Raw genomic sequence first — 13,815 nt, forward strand, 5'->3', positions numbered from 1 at the left:
TGGATTAATGGGGGGGAAAAAAGAAATTTCTTACCGAGTACCCCAAGTCGATAGTTGACTGTGATGACGATCACATTGCCATAACTTGCCAAGACACTCCCATCATATAAATTTCCAGTCCCTTCCATATATGAGCCACCATGGATATACACCATCACTGGTTTGGGACCCCCACTGTCCCGAATATCTGAAAAACAAATGGTTGGCAATTGTTCTTATCCTCAACACGCATAATGAAGCAGAGCATACATTTTCCATTTTAGGGACAAGAGGGAATGATTTTAACATAGTTCCTTAAATTACTGTCTTTGTTAAAGTGTTTCTTAAGCAACTTATGTTAAGATCTATTGCAGAAAAGAGCAATAGATATCCATTGTTTTCTACCTAAAATTTTGTTAAATATCATAAACTGAATTACAAAACTTGGACAAATTGGAAGTAGGTGTGAATTTCAGTGCTTTTTTTTTTTATTGATTCCTGATGTGACAGTAGAATCAAAAGAAATAATAGAATGATAATGATTCTTAAAACTTCGTTTTACAAATGTTATAAACTTCATATGGAATTTATGAACCATAAACTAAGTACAATGGTATCACTGCTACTATGAATAAAACACTGTTTTTCCATTTCTTAATTACTGTAAAGATATGTACTGAATGCATCATAATTACATGGAATAACTTATGCTCCAATTTGAGAACATAATTACAACACTGTGCTATAGAAGTTGCAAGAAGTTTCATTTAACTATTCAAGTACTGTCAGATGAATGTTTAGGCAATAGAGTCCAAACATCTATATTTCTGTCTTTGTTGCATTTAGGGGACTTTCATTTAAATGATATTTTTCAGTTCAGTCCAGGTCTTCTGCTCACTCCAATTACCCTTACCCTTTGGAAGAAGAAAACAGATTAACTTATTTTTTACCCTCTTTTTGTAAATATTCTACTCTTCTTAGCCCCACTTTGGCTCTAAGATTTTGTCATACAGATTTGAGACAGAATACAGCTAAATCCAAGTGCAAAATGCTAAAGTTTAGGGTGATGTTAAAGTGATTTCTGCAGCTCTAAATTTTAATCAAATGTATGTGCTTTTCTAAGATACTTTACCCTGATTATGCAGTTTCAACAAGGGTCTAGAAATAATACATAAGGGAAACATAGGATAATTATAATTGGTATTAAAAGATACTAATTTCTAGAGATAAAAATGCTAAACAGTATATTGGTGAACATGGTTTTAACTATTATGTAGATTGAAGTATTATATGTGTACATGTATCTATATGATTATGAATATAAACATACCTAAAACATTACCATTAGATAATGGTCGATGATCTCTTCTGCCCACAATTGAAACAAAATTACATCGTGTATTATCTTTCTTTTATGACAATATTAAAAGTGTCATTTAAAAGTATGGCTTTGTTCCTTTGCTTTTGACATTTTTTATCAGACAAATCTCCTACATCATAACAACTGAGGTTTCAACTTTCAGAATGGACTAACATGATATAAACTCATTGAAAAAACTGGTGATAATTTAGAGGCTGCTTTACATTTCTTGTAAAAAAGATGACTAGTATAAATGCTTCAATTTTTCTACTATAATAATAAAGTGATTTCCTTCAATGAAAATCATTTTAAGATCAGGAATTGTAGCTCAACTTGTTTGTCCAGATTTTCAAGTTGGGGAAATAGCTAATTGCAGAATTTAGGACTTTAAAAAAAAAGACTACTTTATGTTTGACTTAGTATTTAATATCAGTGTATAAATTTATCAAAATCTCCCCCTCTCCCTGTGAGGGTGTACCTGAGAAGAGTGTCTAATTTTTTAACTGGTGAGATGAGGATACTTTGACATTCACCAGACTCAGCTACATTTAGTGAAAAAAAACCTAAATTTATTTTCTCCTTAAATCGTTGGGAGGGAAAATGATATTCACTCATTTGTAAGATCTGGGGGCTTGTGGAGATGTTAGGCTTACAGAGAGAAAACAATTCTTCTGAAATTGTCAAACTCTCCTCCTTAAACGCCTATTCGCTGCACACAGTTTTAGCGTGTTTTTCTAGTATGTCTGGCACTGAAAAAGCAATAATAAATTATTAAACTGAAGCCATTAACTGAGTGTTCACAGCAGACTCTGTGCTCTTCTAATTGTATGCTTGGAGGTAGCACAGAGGGAGGCTGTTTCAGAATTCTTCTTTAATTAAAATTACATAGAATTACAAAGCACCAACTGTGAACAGTAATGAAATCTTGGTAGAATCGTTCTGTTCACCTGGAAAACAATGCAGGCACACATTGGGAAGACCTGCCATATTTTATACCTAATAACAGAATGAAGTGGACTTTGTCAGGAAACACTGAAAATACAATAATAGATGCTAGGAGCAATTTTGAGTGGTATATCTCTATTTTTCTTTGAAAATTAGATTTGAAAAGATTACTGATTGTTTGGGCTGATTCTAATTTCCAATTTGTCTTCCCAAACTTCTCAATGATTTCAAATTTGCCTAAGAACTTAGTGTGTCCAGCAGTTCTTTTCCAGAATGTTTTATAAAATTCTAATGCTGTGTTCTGAACAGTATTTCTTTTTGCTTGAAGTAACCCTGAAGTTAATGCTGTATGGTGTATTAATTGCCAAAATAGGTACAATTTTTGTACATAACAACTCAATATTGCTAATAAAGCTTGGAAAATGCCATATTTATATTACAGAGCAATTAGAATTATTTGATAATGTTTTATCAGAGTGGTCAACCTTAGACTTTACTTTTGATAGTGTTTTATCATAAGTTCTATCTTAGACTTTACTTTTTTTCATAGTCTACAGCTCTTTTTTTTTTTTCCAGTACGCGGGCCTTTCACTGTTGTGGCCTCTCCCGTTGCGGAGCACAGGCTCCGGACGCGCAGGCTCAGCGGCCATGGCTCACGGGCCCAGCCGCTCTGCACCATGTGGGATCCTCCCAGACCGGGGCACGAACCCGTGTCGCCTGCATCGGCAGGCGGACTCTCAACCACTGCGCCACCAGGGAAGCACTACAGCTCATTTTTGATGTAAATATAATAGTAAATTGTTTAAATATGATAAATATAATATCATAATAATATAACAATAAATGTAAATAGTTTAAATTATATCTCTATTTACTTTGATTTTAAAAAGAACCAGACCTCTATAAGTGAAATTGATATATCATATAGCCTACCATTGAATGCTATCTGCTAATGCCATCATTTTAATAACAAAATTTCGGGTGGCCACTGTGTCTTAGTTCAAATATATTAGATGTAGTGGCTTATAATGAATTTATTAGAGCCATGTTGTCCCTCTAAACCTTGTCTCATATTTTCCCTTAGAAATAAAGTAGATTTTACCTAAGATATCTGAGTTTGCCTAAACTAGCTGCTACTGACCTTACTAAAACCAAAAGAATACCCAAAGACTAAAACACTAGTTCAGGTTTAGTAAAACTACAAATATTCCTAAAGCATGTTTATATTTTCTGTTATTTGCAATGTTTTAAAGCTTTGCTAAGCATCTAGGTCTCTGAAAAAAGTGGGAAGATAAAAGAGAAATACTACACTGATGATTATTTTTCTTCTAAAATTTTTATGGTAAGAAAGTATTGAAGATTTTCAAGTTAAAAAATAATAAACTGGAATCTGAGTAGACATCTTGATTTTTAACTTTAGTAACTTTTTATCTTTCTGATAAACCAAAAATTTAAGCCAATGTAGCAAGTGCCAACAGCTCTAGAGCAGTTAATGTGGATTTATTTTTGCCTGACAACCTATGTTTGAAGTCATAATTCCCTTTAATAGTCCTAGTGAATTCATGTGCCCCAATGTTCATTGCAGCACTGTTTACAGTGGCCAGGTCACGGGGGCAACCTAGATGCCCATCGACAGATGAATGGATGGGAGGAATGTGGCACACATATACAATGGAATATTACTCGGCCATGGAAAGGAATGAGATTGGATCATTTGTAGAGACGTGGTGGATCTGGAGACTGTCATGCAAGGTGGGGTGGGTCAGAGAGAGAAAAACGAATATCATGTATTGACGCATATATGTGGAACCTAGAAAAATGGTACAGATGAACCGGTTTCCAGGGCAGAAATGGAGACACAGATGTAGAGAACAAACGTATGGACACCAAGTGGGGAAAGTGGTGGGGCGGGGTTGGTGGTGGTGGGATGAATTGGGAGATTGGGATTGACATGTATACACTACTATGTATAAAATGGATAACTAACAAGAACGTGCTGTATTAAAAAAAATAAAATAAAATTCAAAAAAAAAATAGTCCTAGTGAATAATTATTAGTCACATAACTCCTTAAACATGTTTACTGGTTTCTCTTTCATTAAAGGACTCATGAAGTTTTTAATTGCCCATAATTTTGAGTTTTGGAGCATTTAGCAGTTTTTAAATTGTGGGGTATTGCCTCAGTTAAATCTTTCCCTGATACATTTAAAGATATTTCAAGATTTTTTTTGCCCCCTACTCATTTGATGAACCTCAGCTATTATTCAGGACCAGCAAAAGAATATAGAAGTGTTGGATAAATCTGCGTTTGTTAAACTGGACTTATGATCAAAAGTACAATTTTTAGTTAAAAAATATACAAAAATCTACAAGAGTAACTTTTAAAAAGCTCTATATAGGATAGAAAATTACATTTGAATATTGAAAAATTAAGGTATTCCCAGCACAGTTTAAAAAATTAAATATTTCTTAAATTCCCAAAATAAATTGGTAGAAACCTAGGATTTTGCTTTGACCCATTTTTAATCACTTCAGATTAGTCTTTCTGAAACTAGGGAAAAAGCCAATAAAATATGCAGCTCTTATGATTATTATTAAAATTTGATACAATTGTGTTTGGCCTAAAAGTGGCAAAAAATAATGGCAAAAACACAAATGAGAATTAGAAGTAAAGAACAGTGCTCCACTGAGAAGCTTTGGATGAGTTTAAGTGAATGAGGGGCGCGCCCCAGTCAATGTCTCAGGTAGCCTCTGAATACAGTGTTGAGACAGAAAGCTAGAAATCAAGTAAAAGAGTTGGGCTATCAGGAAACAATGGACAATCCCATATAAATGACCAGATAACTAGACTTCTGACTGAAGTAAAAGGAGTAGTTTATCAAGTAGTTTAAATCTGTTGCTTTATCTAATAATGCTGATTCAAGATTTGAAACAAATTAAATGTGAAAATCGGCCTCGGTTTTCATTCACCCTCACATCAACAGAAAAATTTTCAAACAAATTCAACAGAAGATGCTCAGACTTTTCTATGAAGGTTTTTGTCTGGAGGGTATTTGAATTTATCCTTCTTGTCTTCTAAACAATTACCCAAATAACACAGAGGAATTGACAGAACTTGAATTGAACTGCTTTGACTCTACACTTTTGAGCATTTAAATATATTTATTGATTTGATAACTCTTATGACGACTGGCTTAGTACGTAACCTAAATACTACCTGCCAATTTAAGTAGGGGTTTAGGATATTTTTAATGGCTATTTAAAAATGTTACACGTGCTTCAAAATAGGTCTCTGAGATATATTCATGTTTATAGGGCTTAGCTCACTGTGGTTGCTCAGAGGTATCATCTGTAAACATGTAAATATCTCACTTAATGCTGTTTTACCAAAAAAAAAAAAAAAAGCATATTAAATCAGCAATCAAAATATTTTTAAAACAGGAAAATGATGTATACTAACCTTGTGAGTATACACTAAGAATTTAGGAAGTCTTAGGTATTATTTAGATAACAAATGTCTAAGAGTTAAGGATTTTCAGAGGGTTCAACAAATCTCAAAGCCCCCAAGTGGCAGCACTCTTCATAGGGAGAGCACTAGGAACAAAAACCCATGTCCTCAAAGTGAATAAATGTCTTTGATGTTTTAATACTTCAGATTTCCAACAACGTTAAAAACAATCACAATTTGCATTTTGATATTATGTCTATTTTTAGCTATTTCGCATTCAAAATGACAATCTTGTGCAGCTATAATGATTTATTTCAACTATTAATGACTGCATTGTATTTAATCTTTAATCCACTGGTGGTGTTCATGATAAATGAATTTTTAATCAAATGTCATAAATTTCATTTAATCAGAAGAATTCTTAAATGTTATAAATATATTAACACTCAATATAATTTTTAAGCTTTTAATACTTTACTTCTATAATTTAATTTTCTACTATGAAGTAGTTTATTAAATATATATATCTTAATGAAAACAGTTAAGGATGCATTCATTCATAGTTGTACCTCATGGAACTAGCATGTCTACTGACTTGCTTGTGGATTATTTTATTTTGGAAAATCTTTCTTACCATATTATTAATATCCTTATGAGATTTAATTGCTAGGGTTCTGGGAATTATTTTTAAGCCTGAGATTACATTAATTATCTCTATAAGAATCATAACTAGGATGGTATTAAAAAAAAAAAAACTAATTGGAGCCAAAATGAACTGAAAGAATCAACGGTCCTCTCTAGACACTCCATTTAATACCAGGTAAAGGTACACAATGGAATGAGAAATATCAAATCAATCTAGTGAGTACTTACATTTACAGAGTATGTCAGAATTGTATGTCATAAGAAAGTTGGAAAGAGAAAAGAATTTTGTTATTAGTACAGTAGGAAAAAATTATTACTTATAGTTGGCAACAATTTGAAATTCAGAATATTTTCATTTGTCAATCTCAAAATTACGTGCCTTTGAAATTAAGGGATATCCATCTAATCTTCTCAGGGTACTTAAGTGGTTGCATAATGTTTACTACAGTTATCTAAATAGGTGTAATATCCTTCATATCTATACGATTTCATTTATTTATGTGATATTTAAGCACATCAACAGAAAACAGTATTTTTTTAATCTAAATTATACTGCTCAAGAAACACTTTATTTCAGTCTTTAGCTTGTCCTTCATTTTATTGGGTGTGGGTTTTTTTAAACAAATATCAAATGTAAAAATGAAACATTTTGATATTGGGTAAAATATTTACATAGATTAGAAAACATGCAAAATGGGTACAGAGAGACTACAGGGGAGAGATTGTTAGTTCAGAGAATATGGACAAGTTTCAGTCAAAATGTGGGATGAAACATATCAAAAGTCAGTTCAAGAAAACAAAAAAATGCCCCCTTTTTAAAAGGTTGTAATGGTTGGCATCAAAAGCAAAACTTAACACTCATTTTTTAAAAAATTAAAAATGCGTATTTATATGTAACAACAAGCAAGAAGACAAAACACATCAAAAACGGGAATTAAAAACAACTCTTCAAAAAAAGACAAGAAGTAAAAAAATAGAAAGGGGTGGAAAAAGTGATTGAGGCCCTTGTCATGCAAATAGATTTGGTGGAAAAAAATACCTTCATCTTCAGCACCGTCATTATCACCTAAATCATCTGTCTGTTTCTTTGTAAGGGGACCTAGGATTGAGAACGGAGAAATGGAGGGGAAAAAAAAAGACAATTCAAGAATAAACAAGACTGAGGGGAAAAAATAAATGTAAATACCAAAATTCTCAAGGATATTTCCAAAAAAGAGTGGGAAAGTGGTTACATCAAAGTTGATTACCTATTTTGTTTAAGAAAAAATACCCTTTCCCTAAAATATCTCATAGAAGATTTGGTTTGTGAATATATCCAGCATAAAAAAATACGTTATGGTTTGAAACTCAAGTCATAAGCAAAGGAAATGATTTTTTTTTTAAATACCCACTGCATACAAAAAAAGTAAACAGTTTTATTAGATGAAAGAACTTAATTTATTCAGTGTCTTTTCTAATCTGAATTGGAGACAACAATAAAGAAAGTAGGCCAAACTCATTCTTTAATTTGGGACAGTATAATAGCATTAGGGAAAACAGAGATACGAAAAATTTTAGGCTTCTTTTTTCTTTTTTCTTCTGTTTTTTTTGTAAAAGCATTAACACTTAAGTTTTATACATTTTTATATCATACATTTTTCAAAACTGTGACTTTTTAAAATTACTTGTCATTATACAAATATTTCCCCATGTGTTTTGATTAAATATTAACTGTGGATTTAAGAAATTTCAACTTGCACAAATGTATGAATAAATAATCTCATCACTTGGTAGAGCAAAGGTACCACTGTAGAAGTTGGTGTTTAGCAATTAAGGTAGTTACAGAGTCAGGGCTTATATTTCATAATCAATTTAGAAATATAATGGAATTATTCCCTAGTGCAATTCCATGCCCAGTATAGTTATTTATAATGGGATCATATTTTAGGATAATAATTGTATTAAAATACTGTGGATGTTTAATAAATGTTTTATTATTCTTAACCACACTAATTTGCTAAGAATAAAGGCACACACCAAAGGGGAAGTCACAGGCCATATGAAAGTAATTTTAAGTGTCACATGATTGACATATTCAGTGTACAAAAAAGCAGGTGAAGCCCTGCATTTCACAACCATTTAATTTGTATGGCATTTCATAATCCTCATGCAAAAAGCAATCATTACAAACACATAACACTCAAGTTAAAAGACAGACAACCACATAACGGTAAGCAAGAGAATTTTGTCATGCATAAAATAATAGTTATAGAAAAAGGAAGAAAAAAAAGAGGGCTGAAAGTCATATGTTGATTTCAATAATATAAATAGTAAAGAAGCAGGCATTAACTCTAAGCACACTTCATAGGGAAGGATTGTTAAACATTTTGAGAAAGATTTCGAACTCTTCTCAGCGATTACTATGCATTATGTTTGTAATTCAAAACTACACCTAATATGACAGTCTTCAAAGAATTCAAGAACACCATCCCAGAAAACAGAAGGAAAATATGAGATATAGATGAGTTTCGTCAGCTCAGAGAGACAGCCATGAAAAACAGTAAAAACTGGCAAAGATCTAAAGATTGGAAATGGAGAAATTGATGATGTAACTGAAGGGACCCATTGACTACTTGATTGTAAGGTCATAGTTTCAAGGCCATTCCAAATACAGACAGAGGAGCTGTACACAGTAAGTTAAATGATATATTTCACAGTTCTGCAAGCAATCATTCCATTAAGAAAAAACCTAGATTAAAGCAATAGTTTATAATTAGCACTCAGTTGCAAGTTCACAGAAATCTACATGTCTTGAATATGACCCTGTTTAAATGCAGAAAGTATCTCAGTATTATTTAATGTTCATGCAACAATGTTGCTGCATTTCTGAAAAATAAAAAAAAATAAATTTAAATTTAAAAATTGCTGTATCAGAACTATATTTGAAATATTTCCAATTTTAAAATATCATGTAAAATATTAGACTTAGAAAAATTTTAATTTTTCTGTAATTACCTAAAGGAGTAAATGGACAAACCTCAACAAAAATATTTTCTTGCATTTTTATTTTCAAGGATACTATATAAAAATTATGGTTTTATTTACTAGTTAACGACACACATTAAGTGGTAGTTATTTATTGCTGCCAAAACCACACCTGTTTTCCAATTTTAGTTAAATTACTTAATTTGCTTGACTCTTGGCTATATTAGGAAACTGTTAATGTGAGCTCAAATTTTTCTTTGCTGAATTGTTAGTTCAATAATTTTTGGAGACAAATGTAAACCTATCACAATTAAATTAAGTGTGGGGCTTTATAAGGTGTCTCTTGGATGATTATCTTTATTTCTCCTCCTAGGGTAGCCAAGGCAATTTACATGACTCCCTTCTTTGGGAAATCATTCAGGTTCTACAGACAAGAGCCAATAGTTTTACATACTTTGCACACATACAGAATTGTTAGCTCTTGGTCTTCATGAGATGGGACAGTAACAGAATCTTTATTAACATATGATCTCCCAGTTGTTTGCATGGGGAACATAGATCTCAGTTGCTATTTGACTCTGGGTCTGCATTAGTAGATAAACCATGGAAATGATACTGTATATACGAGAATTTTTCTGTGAAGGGAATGGTTGAACCAGCCTTTTGCTACATTATTTATTATCACCTTCCCTATTCAGAAAGCTGCATGCCTCTAACTGATGTGGGATAATGATTACATACATACACTATATAGAACATCCTTTACTGTAGCAAATCGGAAGGGTTAGAAACAGATTACAGATATTGCTTCAGCATCATGAGTAGATGAGGGCATCATTACCCTAGGGAAGGATAAAGTCACTCTCCCAGCTAAAGAATTTCATTTATTGAATACTATAGGTTTTATTTAAAACCTTATTATTGGATGATATTAAATTGTTCCCACATTATGGGTTCCAGCAGTACTTTAGTGAGTCAAGCATAGCTGGGTTTTCTTAACATCAAGAATTTTTTACACATCTGATTTTTTGAAGGTTACCTGGGAAAAAGAGGACTGATAACAGTTTTCCCACCAAAAAAAAAAAAAGATTATAAAAAGAAAGAAAGCAGATTTCCTTTATGTCGTGTGCCTAAAGAAACTGAGAATACATATCTGAGAGGTTTTGGGTTGCAAATTGAGAAACTAATTCAACATTGGTTTCCCTGAGGAAGCCTCAGTAGAGTAAACATATGTTTGTGGATTACAGAAACATCCCTATATGATCTCAAGATTCATTATTCCCAGGCTGGAAAGAAAACCATTGTCTTGATCTCCCTTCTTTCAAGGATATTAGCAACTCTGGCTCATTTTTCTTTTCTTTTAATCTATTACTGTTGATATAATTCCTGATGTTAAAAAATTTTAAGCAGAAATAAAATATCGTAAGGGGTAACTGTCATTAATTTTCTTATGAAAATTAGGCAACCACTATTTAGATTATGTATTCCTGCAAGTTGATCAACATGATTTCCCTAAAGGGTAAAACATTTATCCGTCATAATAAATAACAATCATTATCAACATTCCAACCACAGCTTATGATTCTTTTAAACTACAGATAGTGCATCTTCAATACCAGCAGTTTAAAGGGGTATCTTAAATCACCAAAATATAAAGCAAATGAGTCCTCTAAAACCTGAGTGTAGAAGTGATTTATCCTATCTTGAAACACTATAGGGTCTGTCCTCCTTGAGGAACTCACACATAACTCTTATTAGAGTTAATAAGAAAGTGGACCTCATGTCTTTTTGAAAGGGAGTGAGAGTAAATACTATATTTTATATCTCCTAAGGGCAACAAATAGATTCAGTGGTGAAACAACAGTACTATGAAAGGTAAAGGGACTCCTAACCATGAACTTTGAACTCACTTAAATCTAAAATAGTTCCTTTGCTATTAACATAAGTATAATTCAAAGTTATCAGCCTTTACAAAAGATGTATGATGCATTCTTACATTTCAGAATCTGACCATAGTGCCTTTTACTTTTTCAAAAAGGAATAAAAATACCAGCATTTCTCTGTAGTTAACTGGAGAATAATTACGAGCTTCGAAATAATTACTATCCACCCACATTAATGCTGCTTCTTATCATTCCCTTTGATGAAAGTCTAATATACTTTAGGTCTCACCTACATTAGAACTGATTATAAATTCCTTCATTACAGGTTCAATTCAGCAGAAATTTTCCGTACTTTGTGTCACACATATCTGCCCAAAAAGGCAAGTAGGTTGAGGGTATCATTAGCTCCTGACTTAGAAAGCTGTCCATGAGAATATGTGTCCTTCTTAAGAGAATATGTCTTTGAAATTTTTAGGATTATTGAGAGCTCCAGGCTCCAGTGAGTCCCATTGGGATAAATGGCGAGCCCTGGCTAATGACACTGCTATACTCTTTCCCCACCCTCTTTACCCAACAGCCTTTGAGGTAAACTGACTCTAAAGGATTCCTAAGGCAGTTTCCACAGAATGGGAAAATTTAAGGATGCTACCACTGTTGTTCTGGAACAACTGGAAGCAGGCTAAATCTTTTCAGGGATGTTCTTAGGACAAATTTATTTATAAAACTAAGGTCAAGGATGTAAAAATCTAACTACGTCTGAAGAACATATGGAGGGCAATACCAGAATTTGATCCATTTTAGATAAAAATAGCAGTATATTACTGTATCTGATTGTTTTCCAAACTGATAAACATTAAAATACAATGACTTTAAGAAATCAAATATCACAACAATTGGTGTCATTGCAAAGGTATTAAATTTTACCCGTTGAAATTTAGTCGATTTTATATAACTGCAATACACACCTCTTAAGAATGGAGAAATGCGTGAAAGAAACTGATTTGGAATAATAATTAATCTGATACTACTGTATTACTTAAAGTTATCACCCTTCTTAAACTATCAATTATACGAACATATATCAAAAAATCATGGCTGGAAAATAACTTTCTTTCCTGAAAATTTGTCGATTTAAAAGACAACATCTTTGAATAATGTCATAAATCTACATTATGATAAAATTAAAATGTAATGCAAACAGCTGTGCTGAGACACTGGAAGCAAACTTTGGAACAATTGATAGTTTTCAAAGAATCCATACCTGTGTGAATTTTGGTGGCACTAGCATGTCATTCATGACTTTTGAGTATCTTTTAGGTGAGCTGACTATTTAGGCTAGTGGTTCATATGTACACATGCTACGGAAACTGGCATCCAAGGGTATGAAAGCAGCAGGCATGCTTTATGTTTATCTTTGTGTTGGAAGAAAATGCCAGTATGAACACAAAACATATTCCCTTGGACAGTTCTTTAGAGGAAGAACACAGTAGAAAACATGACTCTTGGGAAAAACAGAATCTGATGTTAAAATCTAGAGAGAGGGGAAGAAAAATCTTTTTGGTCCAGTATACTAAGAAGACCTTATTTATATTTATATGAAAAACAAGTTTTATCTTCATAAAATTACCCTGATTACAACACTTTGAAGTCAAAAGCAATCCTGTCTAAAATAAAAATTATAGGATCTGGGGAAAATTTTTTTAACTAGATAAAAAGTAACTAAAATAGGTTAATCCCTAATCTGAGCATCACCAAATTTGCACATGCTCATTATTTTTTATATTTGTTTGATTTTTTTAAAACATGCAGATGCAGTATTTTTATAGCTTGAAGAATGTCAGAATAATGTTCCCTTCCCATCTGGAGCAGCATGGCTGTATGCTATATAAACCCTTCAGTACTTTGTGAAGATACACTCTCCACTGCCCTGGCTTTCCACATATTATCCAGAGATGTACCTGGAGTATGGTGAGGACACAAGTACCACCAGATGCTCAGCACTATCTCAACAAGGCTGGAAGATTGAGATAGCATCAATAGTCCAACCTCCCTGTCACGGCTGCCAGTATTCAGTCATCTAGTCATTCAACAAATGCATATTATGCTAGGTCCTTAGGATACAGTGGGAAAAAAAGCAAGACACTTGCCTGCATGAAAATTAATTTTGTTGGAGAAAGAAACACTAAACAAATAATCACACACATAAACACACACAAATTGTGTTAAGGATATTAAGTCTTGATGTTACCAAAGGTTGTACAAAGGGACCTGGTTGAGCCCAGGCAGTCTTCATTGAATGAGTGCAATGTAGCCTGCAGAGTGAAGGATAAGTGAGTACTAAGCAAAAACGGAGGCTGCAGATGGGTAGGCAGGGTGTGAAGAAGATGCCAGACAGAAAACAATGACGTGTGCAAAGGCTTAAAATGAGAGGGAGCCTGAAGGTCACTGTGGCTGCCATATGGGGAGTAGAAGAGAGAGTAGTGCGTGGTGAGAATGAAGAGATAGACAGGCATCATTCAGAGCATGCAGCTCCTCTAGCCTGGGGATTTTTATCTTAATCCTAAAAGCAATAGGAAGCCATTTAAAAGGTTT

At 33.0% G+C, this 13,815-nt stretch overlaps 1 protein-coding gene across 9 annotated transcripts in view; it reads right to left on the reverse strand.

Moving 5' to 3' along the window:
• Window positions 1–13,815, reverse strand: part of NLGN1 (neuroligin 1) — an 890,617-nt gene that overhangs the window by 489,866 nt on the left and 386,936 nt on the right. For 6 of the 9 annotated variants that reach the window (XM_060298408.1, XM_060298403.1, XM_060298410.1 and 3 more), the window contains 2 exons: window positions 7,416–7,475; window positions 35–187 (listed from right to left, as the gene is read on the reverse strand). In XM_060298408.1, the coding sequence (XP_060154391.1) occupies window positions 35–187; window positions 7,416–7,475 (213 nt within the window). The remainder of the gene's footprint in view (window positions 1–34; window positions 188–7,415; window positions 7,476–13,815) is intronic. The other 3 variants (XM_060298409.1, XM_060298411.2, XM_060298412.1) reach the window with 1 other exon arrangement.

Source organism: Globicephala melas, chromosome 4 (assembly GCF_963455315.2).
Source record: "Globicephala melas chromosome 4, mGloMel1.2, whole genome shotgun sequence".
NCBI lineage: Eukaryota > Metazoa > Chordata > Mammalia > Artiodactyla > Delphinidae > Globicephala > Globicephala melas.